General features: G+C 43.0%; 1 protein-coding gene and 3 long non-coding RNA genes across 4 annotated transcripts in view; 2 read left to right on the top strand and 2 right to left on the bottom strand.

Moving 5' to 3' along the window:
• Positions 1–2,687, bottom strand: part of LOC131919572 (uncharacterized) — a 9,752-nt gene extending 7,065 nt beyond the window's left edge. Inside the window, exon 1 of the long non-coding RNA XR_009381294.1 lies at positions 2,520–2,687. This is a non-coding gene — a long non-coding RNA (uncharacterized LOC131919572). The remainder of the gene's footprint in view (positions 1–2,519) is intronic.
• On the top strand, positions 1,817–15,042 carry LOC131919571 (uncharacterized). Its single transcript, XR_009381293.1, has 3 exons — positions 1,817–1,908; positions 5,389–5,616; positions 14,682–15,042. It is a non-coding gene; the product is annotated as an uncharacterized LOC131919571 (long non-coding RNA).
• Positions 12,715–21,119, bottom strand: LOC131919567 (disks large homolog 5-like). Its single transcript, XM_059273867.1, has 6 exons — positions 20,918–21,119; positions 19,921–20,080; positions 17,939–18,082; positions 16,907–17,087; positions 15,950–16,065; positions 12,715–14,030 (listed from the first exon to the last, which is right to left on the bottom strand). The coding sequence occupies exons 1-6, from the start codon at positions 21,045–21,047 to the stop codon at positions 13,943–13,945; spliced, it is 819 nt and encodes a 272-aa protein (XP_059129850.1). The 5' UTR covers positions 21,048–21,119; the 3' UTR covers positions 12,715–13,942.
• Positions 20,698–26,248, top strand: LOC131919570 (uncharacterized). The gene is made up of 2 exons (XR_009381292.1): positions 20,698–21,352; positions 25,399–26,248. It is a non-coding gene; the product is annotated as an uncharacterized LOC131919570 (long non-coding RNA).

Below are 26,248 nucleotides of genomic sequence, written 5' to 3'. Positions count from 1 at the left end.
ATTAAGAAACTGCTTTTGGATGTTTTGCTAAAAGTTTTCAAAGTATTATTGGTTAGATTGAGAATATTGCTTTTCAATATGTGTTTGTAGGTATTGTATAAGTTTGGGTTTTTTCTAACTAGGTTTGAGATTTTGTTTAAAAAATTGTAAAGAAAAGGAGGAGTTATGAGTGAATTAAGGTTGAATTATGTTTGCAGAAATTATGTTTAACCTATTGGTATTAATGCACCCTGGTTTTGTGGAGTTAAGGAAATATTTAAGTTTGATGTGAATACATCAAAGTTTTTCCTATGTTCTGTTAGCAAGAAAATTCAAATGATTAAGAGTTAAAATTGTAAGACTGAGAAAATTGCTGACTATATATAGCACCATGTATGCTAATTCAAATGGTTCTGTTAAGAGTTTGCTTTGAGTTGTAAGATTGAGAGAATTGTGACTATGTATAGCAATATTTATGTTAACTTGTTAATGGTAATGATGAAGCTAAGGGATTAAGTTTGCAATTGCGTTAAGTTTTTGGTTTGGAAAGGGCTTGATGCAGCTAAAGACTGCTGTAGTCACCTTGGAACTAATTCAAAAGAGAAATGCCATCTATATCATCCTCTACTCCCATACTGGGAGGTGTAACAGCTATGGAGATTGTTGTAAGCCATTAATGAGTTATTTTTTATATATTAAGAAGGGGAGACGTGGGAACCTGTTTTCAGGTTCCTCGTGGCTTTACCCAGCAGGACCGCATAGAGAGGATGATTAGGACCACAGGCCTGAGTGCAGGTGTCTGAGATGGTCTGCACTTGGCTGTGCTGGGGGGGGGGGGGGAGGTCTTTTGCTCCACCCCTTGGTGTCTCTATAAATACCCTGAGGCAGAGACAGTCTGAGCCCATTGGAAAAGTTTCCAGGCCCTCTTGAGGCTATCCTTTATTTTCTATCTGTTTATCTCCACAAGAGTCTCCGCAATAAATCCTTCTATCTAATATTTCCTGCTGCTCACACTCAAGAAAACTCTGGGGAGCTGTGGGGTTGGTGGGTAAATGCCCCACAGAGAGGTAATGCTAAGTGTAGGGTAAAAGAGCCAAGGAAAGAACTCCTTGACCATGATTTGACTCTGAGACCAGGGCCAAAGACAGAAGACTTGATCTCAAGTCTATGACCAGGGTCAGGAAAAAAAATATCACCGATCTCTGAGCATACCTCAAGATCAGGCTACAAAATCCTACCTATCTCTGAGCACAGAATCCCACCAATCCCTGAGCTTTCCCAAAGAACAGGCTACAAAAGTTCCACAAATCCCATGCCAAACTGGATAGCTCCCCATGCCCAAGAGCCCACACATAGACTGACTTCTGCTCAGTTCCCTGGTACTTCTCACCCAGGCAGAGGCAGCCACCCTCTTGGGTTTTTCCCTCCCAATAAATACCTTGTGTAGGGTGTGTTGTATGGTGTGACTTTGTGGTATTTCTTGTCTTCTGATTGCCAGAATAACTTCCAGAGTAGAGTTGTAACACTTGCATTGGGAAACCTTCCCCTACCAGAGCAGAACTGTGACATTTCAACAGAGGAAGCCTTGCCTGAGAGGGCAGAGTTATGACACTTCTGTTGGGGAAGCCATTCCCATCAAAGCTGTAATATTTACACTAAGTCCCAAGTAGAGGCCGGAGGAAGAAGGAATGCTTGAAACCCATGAAGCCCTGAAAGAACAGATCAGATATCCTCAAGCTGGTGCTGTGGATATCGCTCTCTATGCTCTAAATGTGTTGCTCTGATTGGTTGATAAATAAAATGCTAATTGGCCAGTAGCCAGACAGGAAGTATAGGTGGGATAAGCAGAGAGGAGAATTCTGGGAAGACAAAGACTGAGTCAGTAGATGCCATCCTGCCATCCAGGGAGCAGCATGTAATGGCACACAGGTAAAGCCACGGAACACGTGACAACAAATAGATTAACAGAAATGAGCTGAGTTTAAATGTAAGAGGTAGTCAGTGGTAGGCCTGAGCCAATGACCAAGCAGTTTTAGTTAATATAAGCTTCTGTGTGTTTACTTGGGGGATGTGAGTAGGAGAGATTTGTCCCGACTACAGGACAGTCAAGACCTTGGTGAATATCCAAGGGAGTTAATCTACTTATTATTAGCATCAATATCCATGGAAAGTAAAGTAATTAATGGAGGGTGAAGTTCAGCAACACCCTATCCTGATATGGGTCTTTTATCTGTCATCCTGTGCCTCTTGCTTCCCGGACTCTACTCCCAGCAATAATAAAATTAGAGCACTCTCAGCCCAGTAGCTGCAGATTGATAATTCCTGGATCTGCCAAACTAACCCTCAGAAGTCCTTCTCTGTGTCTGCTATTTATGAACCTAGAGAAGCAGGATAGACCCATTGTTTCCCAAAGTCTCCCAGCTGCTGAGCCCGATTCCTGGAAGGCCCAGCTCAAGGCCTACCTCCTCCAGGAAGCTCCCCATCCCCTGCACAAAACTCACTGAACCTTCCCCTGGAACATTTATTTCTTGATGTTTTACCCTGAGACAGATGGCCAGCTTCCTTCTGCCTCTCTCTCTTCTCTGGGCTGTCCATTCTCTCTCCCAAGTAGCTTTCTCAGTCTCACCAACTTGTCTTTGTGAATCCCAGAGGCACAGTAAAAATGCCCTAAATGGCAGTTGGTATTTCCTCAACAGTGGTAACATCAAAGAGGATGCTCAGGGCTCTCCAGGGTACAGTAGAATGTTCAGGGAAGGTACTGTTAGGGTCACTGCCAACAGCACTCATCTACCTGCTAACTAGTTATTCCCCAATTAACCAGTAGTTACCCTTTTAGGAGCCTTCCCAGAGACACAGGGGATGCCCTTCAGCACCTCCTCCTTACAAACCCAGAGATCTCTCTCTGCCTCATTAGAACCTTTTCTCTACTTATCTGTAGGGAGTTGAAGACACATTTTCCAGAAATAGCCCAGGAAATGCCATTTTCCTTCTTTAAGAGCTCTAATCAGTAAGATGAGAAATAAAGATTGCTAGGAAATTAGGTTAGGATGATGGAAAGACCAGTCTCCTGTAGTGAATATTCACAGTGAGTACTATCCACAGGGCTGTTACAATGTGTGGGGGTGGTGGGGGCATTCTGTGTTTCCTGTCAGAACAATAATAAGTCCCATAGGTAATGATGAAAATTTCCCCAAAAGCTTCAGCAGAATACACTACTGTCATCATGATGTTAGCAAAGGTGTGATCAACTATTGACAGGTCAGAATGGTGATAAGTACTGGGGCTCCCCAGGTGAGCCCTCAGGCACCAAGAACAAACACTCCCATGAGGAAAGATGTTATTCATGCACTTGAGTTTGAAGAAAGATGACTGGCTAGTGAGAGGCTAATCAGGTGATATAAAGACATTCTCAGTGACAAAATCAAACATGCCACAGTCATGGGGAGAGTGTGTTGTGTGTCACTGCTATTGTACTTCACCTAAAGCTACATAGAATGCCAATTCCTTCATCTGGAGCCACCTGTGACAATGCATACGGCTTAGGAAAGGAGATGCAGCCAGTGTTGTGTAAACTATTCTGGAGCTTAAGAATGTCAGTCAAAGGGTACTTTGCCCTAAGAGCTTTACCAGAGGCCCTCTTCACCCTTTAAATGTATTGGCAGTCCTAGTAGTGAAGAGCTGGTAACATGTTCAGCCTGGATTGCACAATCTGCAGAACACTTGACTGTGGCTTCAGAAGTATACTTGGTGGACCCAGACGAAATGAGTGACATGAGGTGAACTGTGTCCTTTTAGATGTTGTATCACACTGACAGTCCATGCCAGCCAAGGTCAGCTATCTCAAGAATATCCAATTCTGGAAGCCAAGGGACAGTGCCTGCCCTCCACACTACTTCATCTCAGTCAAACCTGACACACAGAAGGATACAGAGGAAGGGACTACCAGATGAGACTCTGCACTAGCAGGTACTGAAAATCCTGACTTGATTCTCCCCTCTGTGATTGTCAGTTCTCCCATTCCTTTATAGGTAGACTGTCTCAGAAGTCAGCTGGTTTCTTTGCCTCCCTGCACAAGGGGATCCAAGAGATAACTTCCTTGAGCTTATTCACAGTTGCACAGGATGCAACTTGGCTTCAGAGCCTTCAGTCTTCTGTTGTCAGAGCCAGAAGAAATCTGGTACTACCCACAAGCACTCAGGGAGTGTGGGGGTGCTCAATCACTTCCTGGATGTTTCAGACCTTCATATTGATGGAAAATTCGTGCAGGACAAAACTTGGTCATCAGATTCACCTACCCTTCCTCACTTACAGCTGAGGACACCCAGAGAAGTCAGGAAGGGGGCAGTCTCTGTCCTAATACACTATCTCTAAAAGCTCTCAGGCTACACTGGAGACCTGTGTGCTACCCACACAGCTGGGACCTCAGAAACCTTAGGACTCCCTGGCAGACAGCAATGCTTAGGGATTCCTGCCCTGCTAGTGGTTGTGATATGAAGTATGAGAACCTCAGGCTTTGCCAGGGCAGTTTCCTCTCCCTGTTTTTAGTGCAACAAATCCTAAAGGAATGGAGTGGGGATGAAGAGCAGTGATGATACTAAAATAGTTCCCCTGATTCCTTCCTCACTCAGAGGGAAAGCAGAAGACCTCCAGCAGAGCAGCCTGTCAACTCCTGACTCTCTGCCAAACTGAACATCAGAAATCCCTAACTCTGGGACTGCCCTTTGGGACTCAGAGAAGGATGGGCTCATTGCTCCCCAGAGGAGCTGCTGAACCCTACTCCTGGGAGGCCCAGGTCAAGTCAAACTCCTCCAGGAAGCTCCCCATCTCCTGCCCAGTAATCACTGTGCATTCCTCTGGAACATCTATTTCTTGCTATTTTACATGAGACCAAATGCCAGCTTCCTTCTGTGTGTCTCTGGCTTGGGTTTCAGGACCAGGATGTGTTTCTTTTTCTTTTCTTTTTTTTTTAAAGAAGTTTTCTTTATTTTATTTTTTTATTAAGAAAAATTTTTCATTCATTTTACACACCAATCAAAGATCCCCTCTCTTCCCTCCTCCTGCCACTCTATCTTCCTCCACCCAATCCACCCTTCACTCCCCCACTCCACAAGAAGGCAAGGCCTCCCATGGGGAGGCATATCCAGTAGAGGCAAGTCCAAGCCCTTCCTCCTGCCTCAAGGATGCACAAGGTGTCCCATCTGGAACAGGGATGGAGGGGGAAAGGAATGAAAGAGATACCATTATAGAGGGAGATACCATGGGGATAGAGAGAAACCCAGTGCTAGGGAAGTTGCCAGGAATTACCAAGGATGACCCCAGCTTGGACTACTAGAAATAGTGGAGAGGGTGCCTGAACTGAACTGGCTTACCCAGTGATCAGACTGGTGAATACCCTAACTGTTATTACAGAGCTTCTCTCCAATGACTGATGGAAGCAGATGCAGAGATCCACAGCCAAACACCAGGCAGAGCTCCAGAAATCCAGTCAAAGAGAGAGAAGAGGAATTCTAGGAGCAAGTGCATCAGGATCATGATGGGGAAACATGCAGAAACAACCAAACCAAACTAGTAGGAACTCATGAAAGTTGGATCAATGGCTGTGGAGCCTGTATGGGACTGGACTAGGCCCTCTGCATGGTGAAACAGTTGTGTAGCTTGATCTGCTTGGGGGGTCCCCTGGCAGTAGGGTCAGAATCCATCTCTCATGCATGAGCGGGCTTTTAAAAGAAATTTTCTATTCATTTTACATGCCAATCACAGATCCCCCTCCCCTTCCTCCTCCCACTGTTTCTTTCACAGGCTCTGGTTTCAGGGCCAGGGTGGATTTGGCTGGCCCTTTTACACTACAGGTGGACTTCTACAGAGGTCTCCAAGCAAACAGTCTTGGTCCTGGTACTCCTCTCTACTGATTGGAAAGAAATACAAGCTCATAATGTTTATGAGAAATTCTGTCTCAGGTTATCCCTATGAAGAGAAGCAAGAGGGCTCAGAGCAGGCACACACACACACACACACACACACACACACACACACAAAACACAGAGAGGAGAGAGAGAGAGAGAGAGAGAGAGAGAGAGAGAGAGAGAGAGAGAGAGAGAGAGAGAGAAATGAGTGACCCTGGGAACTTTCCAACAACAATATGACAGCAGTTGCCTGGGAAAAGAGTGCTATCATCCCATGTCATTTGATTTCTCTGGTTTCAAGGACTGTGAACTGAACCTGATTTCTAAGCTTCCTTTATACATGCAGGCAGCTTCTCTCTCCCTGGAGTGATGTGTACCTGAGACTGTTGCAGCATTAGAAAGGTTGATAACCACAGCCAAAGTTGGTTTGGTGACATGCAGATTCGTGGGCTTTGGCCTAGACACTTTGGCCAGGCCAATAGTATAATAAGCCCTCTCTGCACACTGCTCAATTTATCAGTAAGACTCCAGTCAGCCAGGATGACATGAATCCCCTCTAGGAAGTATCAAGATGCTTATGACTGCATGTAAGCTAGGAGAGCATCCCTGACTTATACCTAAGGCTCTCATGTCCAGAGGCCCAGCAATTGTCTCCAAGGCCTTGACTCTGCTGGGTGGCTAGGGAGGGTTCTGCCTGCTGCAGGAAATCCAGGCTGGTCTATCAAATAAGAGACTTCAGCTCCCCAACTGCTACATGTTCTGGGAGACAGAACCTGAGAGCACACAGGGCCAAGTCAGGCCATGTTTCTATATACTGCTCCATCAGCTCTCTCTCCACTGTGAAGACAGGCTGTTCTTCATTTTTATCTATACTATTGTCTTTGAGAGGGCCTCTTGTAGCCCAAGCTTGCCTCAGACTCCTGATCATTCTGTGACTACTTCTCTGATGCTGGGATCAGTGGCATGTCACCACACCACCATGCCTGGTAGCTCATCTTTATTGGATGTTCCCTTCAGTGTTACCCCTTCGTGCCTGCTGACACTTAATAACCTTTGATAATTATCAGCTGAATGAACAAATTATGGGTAGAAAAAGAGATTGTTAACAGCTAACAATAATACAAATAGAATGCAGTAAGTGCTAAATGGTAGTGGAATGTGACAGAGACAGCAGGGAAGGAAGGAGGAAGGACATTGTCTCCCCTCTACTGTCACAGCACTGAACATTCTCAATGTTTCCTCACTGAGGGTCTCTGTCCATTTAGAGAACATCAGAGATGTGTGTATCTGTTGTCATGCACAGATCCAAGTCTTCTTCTGTATGAAACAAAACTTGTATAACCTCCAAAGCCCTTGTGGTCCCCTCCCCAGCATCATTCTGGCAGCCTCACCTCCTTTCATCAAACATTAGTTTAAACATCTCAAGGGAAACATGGTTTTCCTTCATCATTTCACCATAAATGTCTGTGTCACTTGACACAATAAGGCTGAGAGCTGCCTGGTATGGAATTCTGTTCTCAAAAACTTTTATTACATTTATTCATCTCTTCATTTATATATGTGTTTGAACACATGTGCCAGAGCATGGTTGTGATTCAATGGACAAGTTACAGCCATTAGTTCTCTACTCTCACCATGTTCATCCCAGGGTCATACTCAGGAGTGCTAATTCTATGGATGCCTTGGCTCTGGGTGGTGTATAGACTGCTCACAGCCAAGAGGAATGTGGATGACAACAGAAGGACCTGGACCAATTTTGAAACATTCAGAACATGCCATCCCCATTTGAGGAGTCAGTCAACTCCAGTTTGGTATCGGCAAGCCATAGAGACTGTCTTGCATTCGCCACAATGGCTGGGCTCTTGGAGAAAATAAGGAGACAATAAATCATGGTTAGCCAAGCATCTATAGAAGATGTGTTGGGGCATTTGGAGAGTAACAAATGTCTTAGCAAATCTACAAATTTGAGATGACCACATTCTCTTAATCTGTTCTCTCATGATATTTTGCTGTTGGCCTTCTTTATTTCTATGATTTGTGTAGCCAAGGTAAAATAAGAAAAAGTCCCAAATCACTCAAATGAAATACATAGTAATATATTTATGTGTGTGCATCAGTTGGACAGATTATAGCATAAATGAGGAATGGGAAGCCAGTTGCCTCAGCTTCAGTGGGCCAAGACCTGACACCCCCAACTACATACCATTCAGAGAACAATTTGTGTCACATTTTTATTCTCTCCATCAATAAGGTGGGTCTCAGGGGTATTGCATGTCTCTAGGCTTGTCTGCATTATCTTTACCTGCTTAGTCATTTTCCAGTCCATCACCCAAACCACAGATTTTAATAAGCTACATATCTATGCTTATGATCTCTGTGTATATCTGTCCTTCATTGGAAATATTCATCCTCAAAATGAATGTTTGCCACAGTTAACTAAAGGGAAGAAATGGAGGTGGGAGGATTTTAGAAGCTTCTAGGAAACCTCCAATTCGCTGTATGACACTCCATAGGATGTAACAATGTTCATTTTACATCCCCACCATCCCTAATATACTAAGATTGAACTTAGCACATGTATTTGCTAGGCAAGTATTCTGTCTCTGAGTTATATTCCTGGCTTGTAACTCCATTCATCTGCTACAACTACTAGAGGGCAGAAATCAAGATGAGCTTTAACTGTCAGTTTAGCCCCCATAAGAATGGTCCACTAGAGTAGCTGACAGAATCTTTTCAAGACTAGGCATGCTTATCTGAGATAGAAGAAGTGCCCCAGTCCACATTACACACTCTGCACAGTTTAGTCTGAGAAAGGCTGATAGTAAACTGTTATCTATCTGCACAAATGCAAGGAGAAGAATCCATGTCATCTATCTGGTAGCATTTATCATAAGAGCCAAGAGCTATGCTGAGGATTCACATGGAATAAGGCATGGCCAAACATAGGCTCCTTACCAATAATGAAAGATGGACAGGAAGACACATGCCACAAGTTGGTGATTGGTAGTGTAGGATGAATGAAGTCTCAGCTGGTTCCAGTGTGTCTACAGGTACTGTGTTAGAGTCAGTGCAGAATGAGAAAGTGACCCATGAAAGGGAGGAACTGAAGTGAATCACCTGCTTCTCTGTCTTTAGAGATCTTAAAAGCTATGATTTGAGAGAAAGAGACTGGAACTTACAAGGATAATTCCTTCACACATTAACTCTCTGACTTACTGTGAGTCTCAGGTCAGATCCATTCCAGGAGAACTTCAGAAGAATAAAGCCTCATCTGAAAGAAACCTTTCCTCAATACACTGTGACTTCTGCTGTGGTAAAAGGGTAGCATCAACCATCCCTCTCCCTTTCAAACCTTGCAGAGACACACTCTCCACCAGAGGCATGTGGCTTTTGATGCAGGTTCCATCCACCCAGACAAATGTGAAGTTTCCACTTAACACTGCTTAGCTGGTGCATCACAGGTATATCTTTCCCCATCTCCATCCCCAGGCGGGTCTTAAAAGTCTGCATTTCATCTGATGGGCCTACTCTGCATTGTCATCCAAATGAGAGGTGACATAACTCCTCCAACTCTGACTTAAGAGATTCTGAGCGATGATCCTGACCCCGGGAGCACTCTGCTTGAATGCCTGGCATCCCAAGTAATCACCCATGCCTACCTCATGGTCCTGTCCCTACAGTTCTCCAGAAATGTCTCTCTTTGGTTGGGTGTAATCCTGTCCAACTAATACACTAGAAGGCCGGAAGGACAAAAGTCAAGTGCAGGGGCCAGGGGCCGGAGAGATTATTCATCCTTTAAGAGAGTGTGTAGCTCTCCCAGAGGACCCACAGAGTAGCTAACAGTCTTCTGTAACTCCAGTTCCATGCGGAATCCACTGCCCTTTCTGGCTTCAGTGCAATCTGATTGCTCGTGGTGCACAGAAAGCAGGCAAAATACCCATATACATAAATACAAGTAAATGAATCTCAAAAGAATTCCATGCAAAATGAATAGTCAAGGCAACAGCACATTAAAAGACCACATCTCAATATGTCTTAGAAGGTTACTACCCCTGCATTGTCACTGTCACTGGTGCTGTATTTCAGGAAAAGAAAGGCAGACAGCTATAGGTTTCCTCATTTCTTTCTCTTTTTTTTTTTTTGGGCTATTGAAGTTTTTATTATCACCACTTCAATCTACAAAGCTACAAAAGTCATAGATGTATAAGCAGGCTTGGCAGTGCACACCTATGACTCCAACACACGAGAGGTAGAGGCAAGAGGACCAGTTCAGGGTCATTCTCAGTTACGTAGCAAATCTTGGAAGTCAGCATGGACTAAATGAGACTCTGTCTCAAATAAAACAGACAAAACCCCATAGATTTGCTATCCTCAGAAGGAAGGGAGTTAAGCTTCATATACCCACAAAGAAAGCCATCCACGGTGCACTAAGTCAGAGAGCATTTGGAGAATAAGCACAAACAAAACTGTGCTTGTACACACAGACACTGTTCACAATGGTCATCCTGGAGTGGACTAAGAGACAGGGAACAAGAGCTGATTCCATATTTTTCACTTGATATTCCTCAGAACTGCTTAAATTCTTTTTACATTATTAGTTTCATAAAAAGAAAAGCAAACGTATTGTGCTTCCCATATCAGAGCCTATCAAGGAAGGATAAAACAGCCATGACCTCATGGGGAGAGGTCTCACTTATGTTTGCTTCCATTCTTGACAAGGTCTTCAATGTCCAGGATGGGGGTAGCCAACTCCTGCTCCAGGCTTTTCTCTTCTACATTGTTGTAGAAATGGCAGGAGGGACTTGCTACCTTTTTGCGGCATAAATGGATCTGCATGTGGTTACTCTCCTGCTTCTTCACTTCAGGGTGAATACACAGCTGCTCCTGGGAGCCCAGCATACACACCTTGGGCCAGTAGGAAGTATTCCGAAGCTCACTGATGACCTGAGTTATCTGTGAGTGTGTTCTAGAAGCATAGATGATCTTTGGGATGTCTGTGTAGCAAGCTATCGGGTCTCCACTGGCAGCAGCAGCATTCCAGGATGACAAAGACCGACTGGCAAAGAGTTCACATTGAGCTCTCTCAGCAATCTTTCAGGAAGAAACAGCATCACGGAGATGTTCCCACCAGGCAAATGTAGTGCAGAGGAGGCAGAGCATCTTGCCAGTGCCTGTGGGGCTCTCTAGGATGCCATTCACTCCCTTCTGGAGACATTCTAGCACCTTCGTCATGTACTCCTGTTGACATTGATAGGGCTGGAAAGGGAAATCCACTGTCACACCATTCAGGACTACCCTGGGCATATCAGCCAATATTCAAGAGAACACAGTGCTGGGCCAAGATGCAGGCTGTTTGGGTCTGTCAGACAAATCCCTCTGAATATCTCAGGGTTTCAGCCACTCCAGGTAAGTGCTGGCAACATGTAGCACCAGTTTTCTCTCTAAAGGAATTCCTTGTCTCGGTGGGGGTGCCTTTCAGTATCCGGGTCTCGAGGGATCCTCATTTCTTCTATACTCCTGTAACGAATGTTCTCATTTCCTGAGATGCATTAGAAAACATAGGTGTATTTCTGAAAAATCTGATATGAATGATCATGACATGAACATGTTGTGTATTCTCCATTTTTTTTGAGTAGCTAGATATGTGAAGTCAGGTGTTTAATATGGATCTTTTTCCATCATGAAGTGGATATACGTGAAGTGGGCCATGCTATTCACACCCAAGACACCATCTTGGTTTGTAACCCTGTCTGGCTGGGAACTCACAATGTAGCCTAAGGCTCCTAGAACTTGCAGAGATCCATCTCTGCCTGTTGAGTTACAAGGTTACAGGAGTGTGACACCACACCTGACTACAAAAGCTACTTTCAGAATGAAGAGAATGTACCAGGGTTAGCTGTCCCCCATGGGAAAACTTACCCTGTTGGAGGAGGGATAGAGGAGTAGACGGGGAAGTGGGAGGGAGAGGGAGGAGGGATGAGAGGTGGATCTGTGGTTGGTATGTAAATTGAATAAAAAAATTTAAAAAAAAGAATGACGCTCCCCTGTATAAGCCCCAGGTTTCAAACAGCCAACTCATGCACTGAGCACAGGACCCGGTCCCACTGCCTGGATGCCTCCCAAACAGATCAAGCCAATCAACTGTCTCACCTATTCAGAGGGCCTGATCCAGTTGGTGACCCCTCAGCCATTGGTTCATAGTTCACGTGTTTCCATTCGTTTGGCTATTTTTCTCTGTGATTTATCCAACCTTGGTCTCAACAATTCTCGCTCATATAAACCCTCCTCTTTCTCACTAATTGGACTCCCAGAGCTCCACCCGAGGCCTGGCCATGGATCTCTGCATCCGGTTCCCTCAGTCATTGGATGGGATTTCTAGCACAACAATTAGGGTGTTTGGCCATCCTATCACCAGAGTAGGTCAGTTCGGGCTGTCTCTCAACCATTGCCAGCAGTCTATTGTGGGGGCACCTTTGTGGATTTCTGTGGGCCCCTCTAGCACTTGGCTTCTTCCTATTCTCATGTGGTCTTCATTTACCATGGTCTCCTATTCCTTGTTCTCCCTCTTTGTTCTTGATCCAGCTGGGATCTCCTAAACCTGGGGCTTATGCAGGGACGCTTGGCTCAGCCTGGGAGGAGGGGACTGGACCTGTCTGGACTGAGTCTACCAGGTTGATCTCAATCCTCTGGGAGTCTTTGCCCTGGAGGAGATGGGAATGGGGGGTGGACTGGGGGGAAGATGGGAGGGGCAGGAGGGGGAGAACAAGGGAATCCGTGGCTGATATGATAGAATTAAATTATATTGTAAAATAAAATAAAAGAAAAACAAGAATGAAGAGTTGGAAATTACTTTTTTATTTGTGAAATTAGAGAGATTTGACTGAATAGGGGCTTAAAAGGGGCACTTGGTATATCCAGTGTATAGACTTAGCAATATATAAAATCAAAGAAAGAACAAAGAACCAAAAAATAACAAACCAGCAAAACAAAACAAAGAACACAACATAAATTCATGCAAACCCAAAAACAAACCAAAACTATTTACACTAAGAAGCATTCTCATCGTGCAGATTTAGTGCACTGTCCTACACTCTGTGGCTGGCTTTGGACACAAGTTGGAAGACAACCCTGAATTGAAATAACCTTTTCAAGAGTGTAGTCATGCCACTTTGGGGCTCTTAGGTTAGGCCATTGCCAAAGTTGATCTTATGCTATGTTGGCCACTATATGATTCTGTCAGCTAAAATGTGTCTGTGTGCCGATTCAAGACGAAAAAGAACATGGGGAGCATCTGCTATTCAAGACATAAAAGCTCATGGTGGCATCCTTCTTAAATCATTTCTCAGAACAATTCACTTCACCATCACATGTGCATGAAATTGAGTAGGTCCAGCACTGGACTGGAGTGAGAATATGATGCTTCCTTTGTGTGGTCTGTCTGGATAGCAGCATTACAACAACACAGTCTCTGTTGACGTATCTCCCTCCACATATGAAGGGCTGAGGACTCAGTCAGCTCATAAAAATTTGTAGCAATAAACTTTCAGAGTAACTACGAGCAGAAACATATTCTCTCTCCATGTTGTTGTGGCTCTCACAGGGAACACTTGCTGGTAGATGTCAGCTTTTTCTGCATAATTCTTGGTGGTTTTTTTTGAAACTCAATAATCTTGTTGATGGTTTCTTTACTCCATAACTGGTGAGTCAACAGACACATGGATCAGATTATGGATGGACCACAGCAGGGCAGATGATATTTGCCTCACTGGTGATTTGACAACTAGTAGTACATGTCTTCCTCTGAGGAGGCCTTGATCATAGAGTGGAGAATGTCAGGGTTTCTAGTTGACAATGGATTCCTCCAGCCTCCTCAGTTCTCATAAAGGGTGCTGTGAGAGAAGAAAAGGCAATCAGATCTAAAAACAGCCTTGCTGGGTTTCTGGTTAGACAAATTCAGGGCTTATTCACACATAGGAAACCAGAATCAAGGAAGAACTCCACCCCACAAATGCCATGTTGCTGGGGATGGGATGTCATGATGGCTCACTTGCTTATGTCACTTAGTGCTCCTGCTGCAGCAGCTCTGTCGGCAGGAGGCTCTCATCCTGAGCTGTGGATTGTTCAAGCTCATGTTGGAGATTTTCTGACCTAGAGGAGGAAGTTCGTAAGGGCAGAGTCCTGGTGGGGATCCACCATGTCACCTGTCATTCAGTGATATCACAAGAACTCAATTGAGCTGGACAGTCAACATTGATCTTTGGCAGCAGTCATTGTATGTACACCTAAGGAGTAAGTGTCACAGAATAGCTGGGCCTTGAATTATTTTCTGCCCTTAACAAGTATCAGATGTTGATATGAGTACTGTATGTACTGTGCTCTATGAGAAAGAACAGGACTTTTTACTACAGTCTAAATACATCATTTAAACAAAAGGAATACGATATTAAAGTCATACATAACAGCACAGTGGAGATACACAGACTGTTCATGATGAGTTTCTAATAAACCACCTCATTTTTTTTCCTTGTCCAATTTCTGTTTATTTCTTTCTAGGCAGAGTTATAATATGCATCTCTGGCTCACTTGATACATGTTCTAGGATAGCTACAAGAGTCCACAGATTTCCTGCCTGTGCTCCCAAAGGGCTTGAATTAAAGATGTGCGCCATCACACACACCTGTCATCATTCCTGATTTTAATTGATATTATTTATTTTTCTCTACATATTGTATAATGCTGTCACAGGTTGATAGAGAAAACCTAAAATTTCAAGTTGTGTTCCTTCTATTCTTTTTTTAGAGGGACTACATGAGCAAGCGTCTTAAAGATCTTGATGGGGAAATCTACAGAAACAACTGAACCAAGTTCAAAGGAACTCAGGAAATTTAGACTGACAGCTGCAGAACCTGCATGAGACTGGACTAGACCTTCTGCATATGGGAGACCCTCATATAGCTAGGTCTGTTTGAGGGGCCCCTGGAAGTGCGATCAGGATCTATCTATCCTGGTGCATGAGCCATCTTTCTGGATCCCATTACCTAAGGTTGAACACCTTGCTCTTGCTTGATAAAACGGGGAGGGGCTTGGTCCTGCCTCAACAGAATGTACCAGGCTTAGCTGTCCCACCATGGGAGAACTTACCTTGTTGGAGGAGGGGATGAAGGGTCAGGGAAGAGAAGTCGTGTGGAGAGTGGGAGGAGGGAAGAAAGGGGGATCTGTGGTTAGTATGTAAAATGAATAAAAAATAATTTTGAAAAGACCATCTCATTATGATACATAGACTTAATACAACTTTGCAAACTAGACAGCTGAATAAGGTCATGTGAAATGATCAGGCCTCCTGCTTAGAAGGCCCCTTACACCCAGGTAATATGCAAGATGGAGCCTATCATGCTAGAGGAGCATTTCTTGAGTCATGTGTCTGAGAATATTGTCACTGCATGGTCTCTGGCAATAAACAAAAACAGCTGTGTTATCCTTAGGCCTACAGTTAGGAATCTACATCCTGGTACTCTAGAGGAGGCTGTTACACAACACTCTGTGAAGGTTCTGAACAATCCTCAGCAGAGACATCTGCCTGGGTTCATCCTGCCAATGACTAAACTTATTATATCCCCAGTACACTTTACATGGGAAATGCTCAAACAATGAAGACACTCAGTGTTACACCAAATAGTGACAAGTGTACGAATCTCAGCCCTACAGGTGATATTCCTAAATAAATATGTGATATCAGATATGGTGAGATACACCTTTAAATCCCACCACTTGGGAGGCATAAGCAGGTAAAGCAATGTGAGTTCAAGGAAAGCCTGCTGAGTACATACCAGAGAGATCAGAAGTGAGAGATGGGACACAAGTCTACAGACACAAGGAGTATCAAACATACTGTTTGCTGGACAGACGTTCTTGTTGATGGGACCAGCATGATACTCTGAGTTCTGAGTAGGTCTGCCCCTGCTTGGAGTGGGGAGTCTTGCTGATAAGCAAAAGCCCACAAAGGATCGAGAGCCCTAGCATAGGGGATCCAATTGGATCCATACTCAAATGTCAGCCTGGGTTCCTACCTCATCTGGGAGACAGTCAAATGATGCTGCAGCTTTTTTGCCAAGTGTATTTGCTGTGTGACCAGCTCCCTCTGCTTCAGCAAGCTCTGAAGTCTCTCCTCCATTCTTTGCTGCTCCTGTTCATTACAAGATTGTGTCCTTAGTGGATGGTTGAGTATAGTATAGTTAATACATTTCACAAAAGTGCAAGCACACACAGAGGATCCCAAGAGCTTGCTGGTCAGTCAGTCTCACCAAATTTTAAGCTCCTGGGGACATGAGAAAGCCTGCTTCAAGTTCATTAGACAGAGACTGACAAAGAGAGAACCCCAGTGGTCTCCTCTAGCTGTCATCCACACGCAATATGCACTGCACTCCCACATGCCTCTGTTACACACACACACACACACACACACACACACACACACACACACACACACACCACAGAGAGACAGAGAGAGATAGAAAAGGGGTGAGATGAAAACGACCAAGTGATAGAGGAGCAGTTATCTTTAGAATAAGCACACCAACTTTTAGGAAAAGTCCCAAAACTCAGCTTTCCATCCTTGGGAACTAAAACGGCCTAGGGGAGCATACTCGGCTTGGTCAGTCTGTGTGGAGGTGGTTAGAGAATTTTTTACTCTTGAACTCAAGTCTGTGTATAGCAATCCTCCCATCACAATGACAGGTAGCTGTGTGATGAGTGATTGACCTGTTTCCTCCCTTTGACTACAGCTTCAAGCAGAGCATCAGGAATTGCATGCCAATGACCTAGATTCTCAGAGGACGCTCACTTCCCAGAAATACTAATGCACAGACACAGAACGAACAATTTTAAGTCATGAAGTGGGTGGATAGATGGGTGTATGGATGAGGAGAGTGATGAGATAAAGCACAGGTGTCTGGATGGGTAGACTGGGTAAGATTACATAAGTAAATGGTGTTAGACCTAACTGTGACCCAGCTATTTGTCCCTACCTGCTGTTGCTGGTTCTGGAGGTCACTGGTCTCTTCTTGGTCCTTACAGAGCACTTTCAATTCACCCAAGTGGTGCTTCAGCAGGACCCATTCCTCCAGTAATTTCTCCTTCTCTAGCCTCAGCATGTCCAACTTCTTCATCTGCTGACTCTGCTCCATCAGGAGCCGGCTCTCCAGATCACTGGAAACACAGTCCAAATAGTAAAACTTTGCCAGCTGCCTCTGGTTACTCAAGACTCCATGCCTCAACAACCCAACCCTATCCCAGGTTCACAGGAAGATGTAAACAAGCACCTTCAACAGTAATGAGAGTGGCACTCAAGGCCAAAAGCAGAAAACAGTTATTTCCTGCAAGAATCAAACTATTTCTGAAAACCCTCCAAAATAACAGAAATTCATGCACTTCCATAAACAAGAGGAGTACCCCATCTGTCCTAATCAGTTCACTGTCATGAGGAAACACCAGCAGGTAACGTGCAAGTACACTTGGGGAAGTAGGAGACCCAGAGTGTGCACAGATCCCATAGCAGTCAGCCCCTGCCTGACAACCCTCTGGTGATGCCAATTGCTCTTCTACCTAACCAGTGGTTCTCAGAATGTGGGGTGTGAACCCTTTGGGATCTAAGGAGCTTTTCACAAGGGACATTTATTAGATGTCCTGTGTAGACATTTACATTAAAATTCATAACAGTAGCACAATAAATTTAAGACATCACTACAATATAATTTTATGGTTTGGGGTCATCAAAACAATGAAGGAATGTATTGAAGTGTCACAGCATTAGGAAGGTTGATAACCACTGATATGGAGTCTACTGAGTATGACAATATGGTGCTAGAGGAACTAACAGTTTCTTTAACCCTCAGCAAAACAGAGTAAAGAGGCCTCAGTCCAAAGGCTGTTTGCTAATGATCTTGGCTAAGAAGCAGAAAAATTAGAAGCAGATCTGCAGACCCTGCAGTCCAGAGACAAAGAAAATCAGAGTTGGCCATTGTACAACAGTTGGGGTCCCTACCAAGACAAGCACTTACCAAAGGAAGACATTCTCCTTAGTCAGCTCACTGAGCTTCTGTGAGGCCTCCATATTCTCATTCTCAAAATTCTGCAGGTCTGACATGACCTGCTGATGTTCCATCTTGAGACATTCATAGAAAGGATTTGGCCTGTGGTAGGGCCTGGACCCAGAAGCAAAGAATTCCATGAATACAGGCCTCAAGGATCACATAAATTCAGTGTGTGTTCTATATTACTGGATTTAATGAGATGCCACAGCCTGGCTCCTATGTACTGGGACTGGTGGCTGCTTATGACATTTGCTTTTCTGGTCCCAGGCCTGCAGAGGCAGGGTGTTAAGAGGGATGCAGCTGGGACTGAATGAGCTCCCTCAAGAGTCCTGCACAGCTAGCTTGCTATGGAGTTCCCATGAGTCTATCACAGGTCTGAGCCCACCAGAAAATGTGATGTTTCTGCTGTCTTCAAATAAGAGATACTCATTCCAGGGTGCTTATATTGACATGGCGGCTAAAATCACATCATGAACATTTCTGAGGATGGGACTCAATATTAAGACAGCTTCATAAATTTCCCCAGGGCATTCCTAGTTGGCACCAAGGTGAACACACTGGCAAAGTGCTATGCTGCTCAAAATGGGCCTCCCAGTACACCATGTAGACAACACCTAGATACTGAGAGAAGCAACACTTCATGCTCAACCATAGATCCTTGATTGCAGGGTGAAGAGGGACACATATGCACAAACACACAAACACATAGATACAGAAAAAATGGAGGAGAAGGAGAGACGGGGAGACAGAAAGAGAGAGAGTCAGAGAGAGAAACTGAGACAGGGAAAGGTGATAGAATGCTCTCATTGAGATGCCAAATTAATACATGCGATTGTGTCATCTCAGAGAGGACCAAGAGCAGCAGACATCGGTAACAGGCCTGGTTGCCATATATTAAGATGTGGAACCAGGCCTCTCCAGCTGCTACTGAAAGGACCTAGCAGATGCCATAACAGGCTGCTCAGTCTTCTCTCAGAGATCAGGCCTCAATTTCAGTTTCCTGAGACTTGAACAAGCAGTCTCTGGAAGGGCTATAAATAAAAGACATAGTCCTTGCAGTAGCTCCCTTTCTGCACATACTCTGACTGCTCAAAGTTCAGCCAGTGTTTAATGTCTGGGACCCTCACCAACTTAGAGCTATGTGCATGGGTCAATGTGAACGTGTGAGGCCAGCCAGCCTCCATGGCAGCTCAAGGACAGAGCCTGAGCCACTGAGTCAGCCCCCACAGTCAGTACATGCAAGGCCAGCCATCCCCCATGGCAGCTCAAGGACAAAGCCTGGGACTTGTCCAAGCTGCCTCCAAATGATAACTGTAACCCTCAACCAGTAAATTCAAAGGTTACACACCCTCACCCAATCATATGACACTAAGGCTTGTACCACCATGCTTGGGGTTTTTCTCTTTAAAAACCCCTCACCCTGAGATCTCAGGTCTGTCCTCCTTCACCAGGCTAGCCAGTGCATTGGAAATGGACTAAGCCTGGGTTTCTTTGTTATCCATAAATCCTTGTGTGTTTTGCATTGGTTATTGGCTCTGTGGTGATCTTGATGAGGGGGGTGTCGTGACTCAGCCACAACACTACTAGAAGCAACCAGCACACAATGTCTTGCCAGGCAAGTAAAAAAAAAAAAAAAATCACAGCATTTTCACACTAACCACCAAGTGACAGGATCTCTCCAAATGCATGCTGGGAACTCACACACTTCAATCCCTGAGTTATGTGATTCAGGCCACAGGCTGTGGTTTTCATTTGGAGGAAGCAGAACAGTCTATGTCCCCATCTCACTCCTGCCCATGTGTCAGGTTTTGCTTCAGGGAAGCATTTAGAGAAATGGTGTTGGGCAAAGGGACACCCAACCTCCCAGAAGCCCATTTCTTAGACAAAATAAACTAAGGGTGAAATTGTGGAACCGAGACAGTCATCATGGATTTTGAAATAGTAAATACCTGTTGTCCAAGGATCCTTCGGTTACTAAGATGAGCCGATCTCTCAGATCATTCCGTTGGGTGGTCATCTCCCGAAGCTGAGTGGTCAGACTCTCCACCTTCTGCTTCACTTGCCTCTTTGTAAGGTGGGTTGGAGTGGGTGGTGGCTCCTTGGAGGCCCCTGTGGGTAGATGAACACAAGTGAACTTGCATTGTGACAAGACATGAACAGGTCACCCTGAGACCTAAGAAGGTGTTTGAGAAAGTATGTAAGCAAGCAATTCAGTGACACCCCAAAGAATTTTGCCCTGGATCGAGATGCCCCTGATGGGCATCTCTGGTCTCCCATCTCTCTGAGATAGGTGTCTCAGCCAGCTGACTTCCTCTGCTCCTTTAGCACATGCTTCAGGTAACTAAGGAGAGAGCTTCCTCAGGCTTATTAACAGCCCTAGACTCTGAATTCAACTTGGCTGAAGGGTTCACTAGTCTTGGCTTTAAAGCCAAGATAAAATTGACACAGTCCACAAGCACTCAGGTCATTAAAGATGCATAACTATCCTGACAGGTCACTCTAGGTACATGGCAAAAATGGAGAAGCCACACAGGGGCAGAACATGGTCACCATCCTCAACAAGACTCCACAGTGATAACAGCGGATACACAGGGCTGGTGGGCAGTGAATAAATTAAGCCACTGAGGTTGAAGTACATTGATGACCTGCCTTTTGCAGGGCACAACACCTCCTACCCTAATACTGGCTCTTTTCTCCCCTCTCAACCCCTGCCCTCTTGTAGGATGGAAAGTCAAGAGCTCCCAGCACAACAGCTTTGGTCTTACTTGCTCCTGACTTCTGAGACAGACAAATTACTCTTCTGGAATCCTTGAATTTCAGGAGCATTGACAAGCAAGAAAGTCCTGTTGGTTCCCAGAGACTCCTACCTCCTGTGTACCATCACTGGAAGATTCTGCTCAACCCCATGTCCTGCAGGAAGATCCCAATTTCCTGCCCAGAACTTACTGTACCATCTTCTGGACCATTTCTTTCTTGATCTTTTACAAGGAGCCTGATGTGTCTGCCTCTCTCTGGTCTCTCTTCCATCTCCATTCTCTCTACCCAATAGGCTCCTGAGTCGTGCCAACATGTTCATGGCTGAACTGTAAGGGCACTGAACCAACTGTCCAAAGGCAGTTGGTGTTGCTACAACACAGATGACATTCTAAGGTCTCCAGGATACAATAGAATGTCTTGGCATGAGACCCCCTGATGTCATGGGGAACTGACATTGCCTCCCTGCTAATCAGATGTCTTCATAACTCGCCAGAAGTCAGATTTCCCATTCTAGGAATCTCTCCTGGGACTCAAGAGAAATCTTTCAGCACCCTTTTATTCTATAGCCAGAGATTTCTCTCTGATTTCTTGGAAATGCCTCAGTACTTCCATGTGGGAAAGAAAGTGAGTGTTCATCTCCTACTGAAAATATATATCCAGAAGGTAACAGTATTATAGACATTGATGTGAGGTATGATTCTCCAAAAGTACCTGCATCTCCTTATTATCAAGAAATGATAGACTTACTTTTAATGGAAAGGACACTTTTAAAACAATTTCCTGGTCTGGAGCCTACAGAAATTACTGCTAGTAGATAATATGCAACTTATTTGATTTAATTTATGACAGGCAGTAGTGGCGCATGCCTTTAATCCCAGCACTCGGGAAGTGAGAGGCTGGCTGATCTCTGTGAGTTCGAGGCCAGCCTGGGATACCAAGTGAGTTCCAAGAAAGATGTAAAGCTACACAGGGAAACCCTGTCTTGAAAAACAAACAAACAAACAAACAAACAAACAAATAAATAAATAAATTGATGACCACTGGCAGATTGCATTACACAGGATCTATAGATAATCACTACCCAGTACATCAACTTTTAAGAGTTTTTGAAAATACTCAAATGGGTATGACACAAAATTACATCTAAAAATCCTATAGAGTTTGCTCTTAGTGATTTTACGTATTGTTCTTCAAAAAACCAGGAGCATATATTTTATACACAAATTCTTCACACTCAAAATGGATAGTACCTTCCCCTGACTCTACAGCTCAACAGTAAAACCTTACTATATTCCATCAGTTTTTATCAGACATTGCTCAGTCATAAGTTATTTTTAACTCACTTCATGTATATATTTGCACATGAAGGATAGAGTTATACTAAAAATGGAAACTGACTTAACCTGATAGAAAAGAATTGTTACAAAGTGTTATAGATTTTAAAAATGTGTAATGAAGAGATGAAAATCTCTGAGCTCTATCTACCTTGTACTCTAACACATTTTATCTCTTAATTTCTTTGCCCCCTACCTCAAAAAAATAGTATCTTAAGACATATAGTTTATTTAACTTTGGATTTATAAATTCCTGGGGCATGGTTAAAATTTGTAAAATGTATAACAAAAATGAGCTGAAAACTTGTAACAAAAGGTTATCACTTTAAAAATCTATACATAGGCAGCATGTATAAAAGTTATTATTCCTACTGTCCCCTTTGGTTATTATTATATCTCCTTTATAGACTAAATAGGCAATCACAGTTCCTCAAAATATTTTGGAGAAAGATGGAATGTAATATCATGAGATATCCCTAAGGAAATATAAATCTACTCAGGATAGAAGAATCTGACTCAAAAGATGTATGTCTAACCACTTATGTATTTGCTAACTGTTGAACACCAGGATTCTGGAAAAATTTAAATAAGAAACAAATATGTGACTGATAAATTTGGTATATTTGATAAATAAGGCTCTTAAATACCTAAGGTCTATTTAGGCTATCAGAAATGCACTTGAAGATAATACATCTAGCCTCTTTGTCTTTCCCAAATTTGTTCAGCTTTAATCTCTCTGCATAAACTGAGTCATATAAGAAACTGTGATATTCTATAATGGTACACCCCAAAAGAGTAAAAAAATAAAATAAAATTCAGTTCTATGAACTGTATTTATTTAAGTTTTATATTTGAGGCTAAAGGATCTTAAGTTAAATCTTCAATCCAAATTTTTAAAACTCAAACTCAACAGGGATAAAAATTGTAAAATCCTAATCATACAAAAATCTTTCAACTCTTTGTAAACTGTTAAACACAATTAGGTCATACAAGTTAATGATGATTCCCATATAAATAATAAAATTCTTTAAAGTGTTCTAAAACTATGCTTGTAGTCATACTAATTACAAATCTATTTTATTTTACAGGGAAAAGCTTCAGTTAGAATGCTGTTCATATTTTCAAGGTTAGGCCAAAAGCAATGATTAAAAATGAATGAAGTTTGACTACACACACAGTTTACCTTGCTAAAAGACTTTACACTGAAAGAAATAACCCTCATGCTGTGTTTCAGTGGAACTTCTCACTATTTCTTTATTTCAAGGAACTTGCTTTGTAATTAGGTAAATAAACAAGTAATAAGTTTATTCTATTAAAACAAGACAGTAATAGTGAACTGCTCACTCATTTTTCTCCAGAGAACACAGAACAAAGAGCTTGCCTAGGAGAAAAGCTAGAAGCAGCCTTGACTCAGGTTGCTGGCAGGAGGCTTAACCAAAGCCTTAGTGCCATGAGTTGTCTGTTACTGAGACTGTAGGGGATTTCCCTGCTTATGCCTGGTCCAGTAATGAACGCATCCAATGTGCACAGTGCTAGCAAAAGAAATTTTGTCTTGTCTTTAACATAAACAATGGAGACATTTTAATTGTATGTCTTTCAGAAATTGAAAGCCAGGATACCACTCATATCCTTGTATATGCGATTAGTAAAACTTAATTCTTTCAAATTTATATTTTTGTATATCACAAGAAGTTAAAACAACGTAAACAGGCTTAGGTGGGTTTAAAAATAAGAATGAATATTAAAAAAGGGTTTTATACTAGATAATCTAAATGTAGTGTCCAACAAGAAAAAATAATTGCATGTTGCTCTAATTCCCTTGGAGGCCAAAATGGGTTAAACAAAAAAGCAATCAGTAGAAGTTAGAGTATTTGGCAGTTTTCATCTAAAATTATTCTTTCTCAGCCATCAAGTATCTAGATGTCTATGCTCAGAATAGGCTCACTACAGGCATGCATGATGCCTCTCTCTAGCTAGTCAGTTGCAGAGCACAACCCATGTTTAGCATGGGCCACTGGTACCTCCACAAAAATACAGTTGTGTCTAATCTAAAACTTGACTTTGTCAAATAGCTCTTTATGGGTGTCCTTTCTAGGATTCCCATTACAACTTAAAACTGGAAATGGTCTTGCTTATACTAGCCAAAACCTTCAAGAATTTTATACTTTATGGAATATTAATCATGTTACTAAAATCCCTTACTATCCACAAGATCCAGCTATTGTCAAACACCGTCAAATAATTAAATGGCAAGTTTCAAAAATAAAAGGGCAATATTTAGGAACCTAGGTAAATCTGCACACAATATTACATTTATCCAAGTTAACCATTAATTTTTCCACTATAAAAGATAATCCTTTTCTGCTTCTCTTATAGCATTTTGCCTTAGAGTAGACACAGCCTAAAGAATATGTTAAGTCAAAAAGATATAAAACCTTATCAAATCTAACCTTGAGGCTATGATATGTTTACATTTTTCCAGGAAATTCATGAAGTCCTAGATGGCTTTCAATCTGACCAGGATAGCATCCCTGAGACCACCTAATAATGAAACAACTGAATGTAGACAACAAACCCATGAATGTAAGATGGAGAGTAAACCTATCTTTAACTTGGAGCAAGAGACATCAAGATTTTTCTGATCACTCAGATTTTGGGGTGAAAACAAGGTCACTTATATTACTGAATTAAGAATGATGCTGTTTTATTTCCCGACTGTATAACATGTTAACTCTAACCTTCTCAATGCAAAATCTATTTTTCGATAAGAGGGATAAAAGGCACAACTATAATTAGAGGCAATATGACCTTGTTTTGCCATGCTAAGGATTGTTTGTGAGCTTTTATACCCAGTGCCAAGAATGGATACTGGAATATAAAAAGAGGTCTCAAATATGGCCTCTATGATTAGTAAAATTACTACGATTACAGCAAAAATTACCAGATACTAACCAAGAGATGGATGAAATGATTAATACCCAAGCAAGGGACCAGGACTGGTAGAGTGCACTACTTTATTAAATCTGAATACTACTCACAGTCATGAACACTATTCTAGACCTCACTTGGAAGGCCTATATCAAAGGATTTTGCAGAGCTCTCACTGAGGCTAATTCATTTCAGGAGATACCAGGTGAACATTTCATCATTGAGAAGACTTTAAGAAATAATTTTCCTGATAGAAGGAGACCTACCTCTTCCTGTCTGGACCTGAGAAAACAGTAGCTGACATTCTGCTCAGCAAGGAACTGACCCCTTGCATATTTTACCTTGCTCTGCCCCTCTGGAGTAATAACCCTGCTCCTCTGACCAGCAATATTATCTTTGTCTACACAGGGGACAAGATCACCTCAATACAGGATTTGGGAAGGCTCTGATCAGTCTGGAGGAGGCAGGAAGATCCCGAACACCCTGGATATCTACCTTGTTGGTCTACAACCAGGAACAGTGGTTTTTCATTTGATGTCTTTCTTCCACAAGACTTAGTAACAGGTCAAGTGATTTTTACCTGTGAAGCACTGTGGTGTATCTTTAGTTCTTCTAGAATCAGGTCTTTGGAATAGCTCGGTGAATCACTAGGGGCTTACAGAAAATGGATACAAAGCAAGCAAGAGAAATAGAAATCAGAGTTATTTGGGTTTGTAGGAAGGACACCAAATGGCTGAAATGTCTACTGAGGTTGTTCAATGTTGCTAGCTCATTTAAAATTTTCTTTTTCATGTTACCTATAGCCACGAAGCCTAACAATGATGCTGAGGCAGTGTGAGTGTTAGTTTTTAATTATTCTGATGCTTACTCAAACTAGTGTCACCTGGGAAGAGAGAGCCTCAATGAGGAATTCTGTAGATTAAGTTGGCTTTGAGCACATCTATTGGAGATTTATAGATTGTTAATCAGATGGAGGTCTCACCCTAAAGTGTGCAGAACCACTTCATCGCTGGGACCTGAACTGTGTCACAGTGAAGAAGCTGGAGCATATGCAGAGACAAGCAGGCAGCATGGCTGCATTTCCATCTCTCCGCTCTTGACAGTGGATGTGATGTGACTGAGTTCCTGCCTTCATATCCCCCAAAATGGACTATTACCTGGACCTGTGAGCTAAAATCTATTCTTGCCCTGCTGTGCTTGGGAAACTAATGTAAAGAAGATGCTAATAAACCACCGTATGACACAGGGGTTTGCACAA

This window comes from Peromyscus eremicus, chromosome 9, assembly GCF_949786415.1.
Source record: "Peromyscus eremicus chromosome 9, PerEre_H2_v1, whole genome shotgun sequence".
Lineage (NCBI taxonomy): Eukaryota > Metazoa > Chordata > Mammalia > Rodentia > Cricetidae > Peromyscus > Peromyscus eremicus.
The sequence above is the reverse complement of the archived record's forward strand: the minus strand, read 5'-3'. Positions and strand labels throughout refer to the sequence as shown.

Coding starts and splice junctions, on each gene's coding strand:
- LOC131919567 (XM_059273867.1), bottom strand. CDS start 21,047: ATGAACATGTTGGCACGACTCAGGAGCCTATTGGGTAGAGAGAATGGA. Junction 17,088..17,938: donor AAGGAGAATGTCTTCCTTTG/GTAAGTGCTTGT, acceptor CTGTGTTTCCAG/TGATCTGGAGAGCCGGCTCC. Junction 16,066..16,906: donor TCCAGAACCAGCAACAGCAG/GTAGGGACAAAT, acceptor TGTAATGAACAG/GAGCAGCAAAGAATGGAGGA.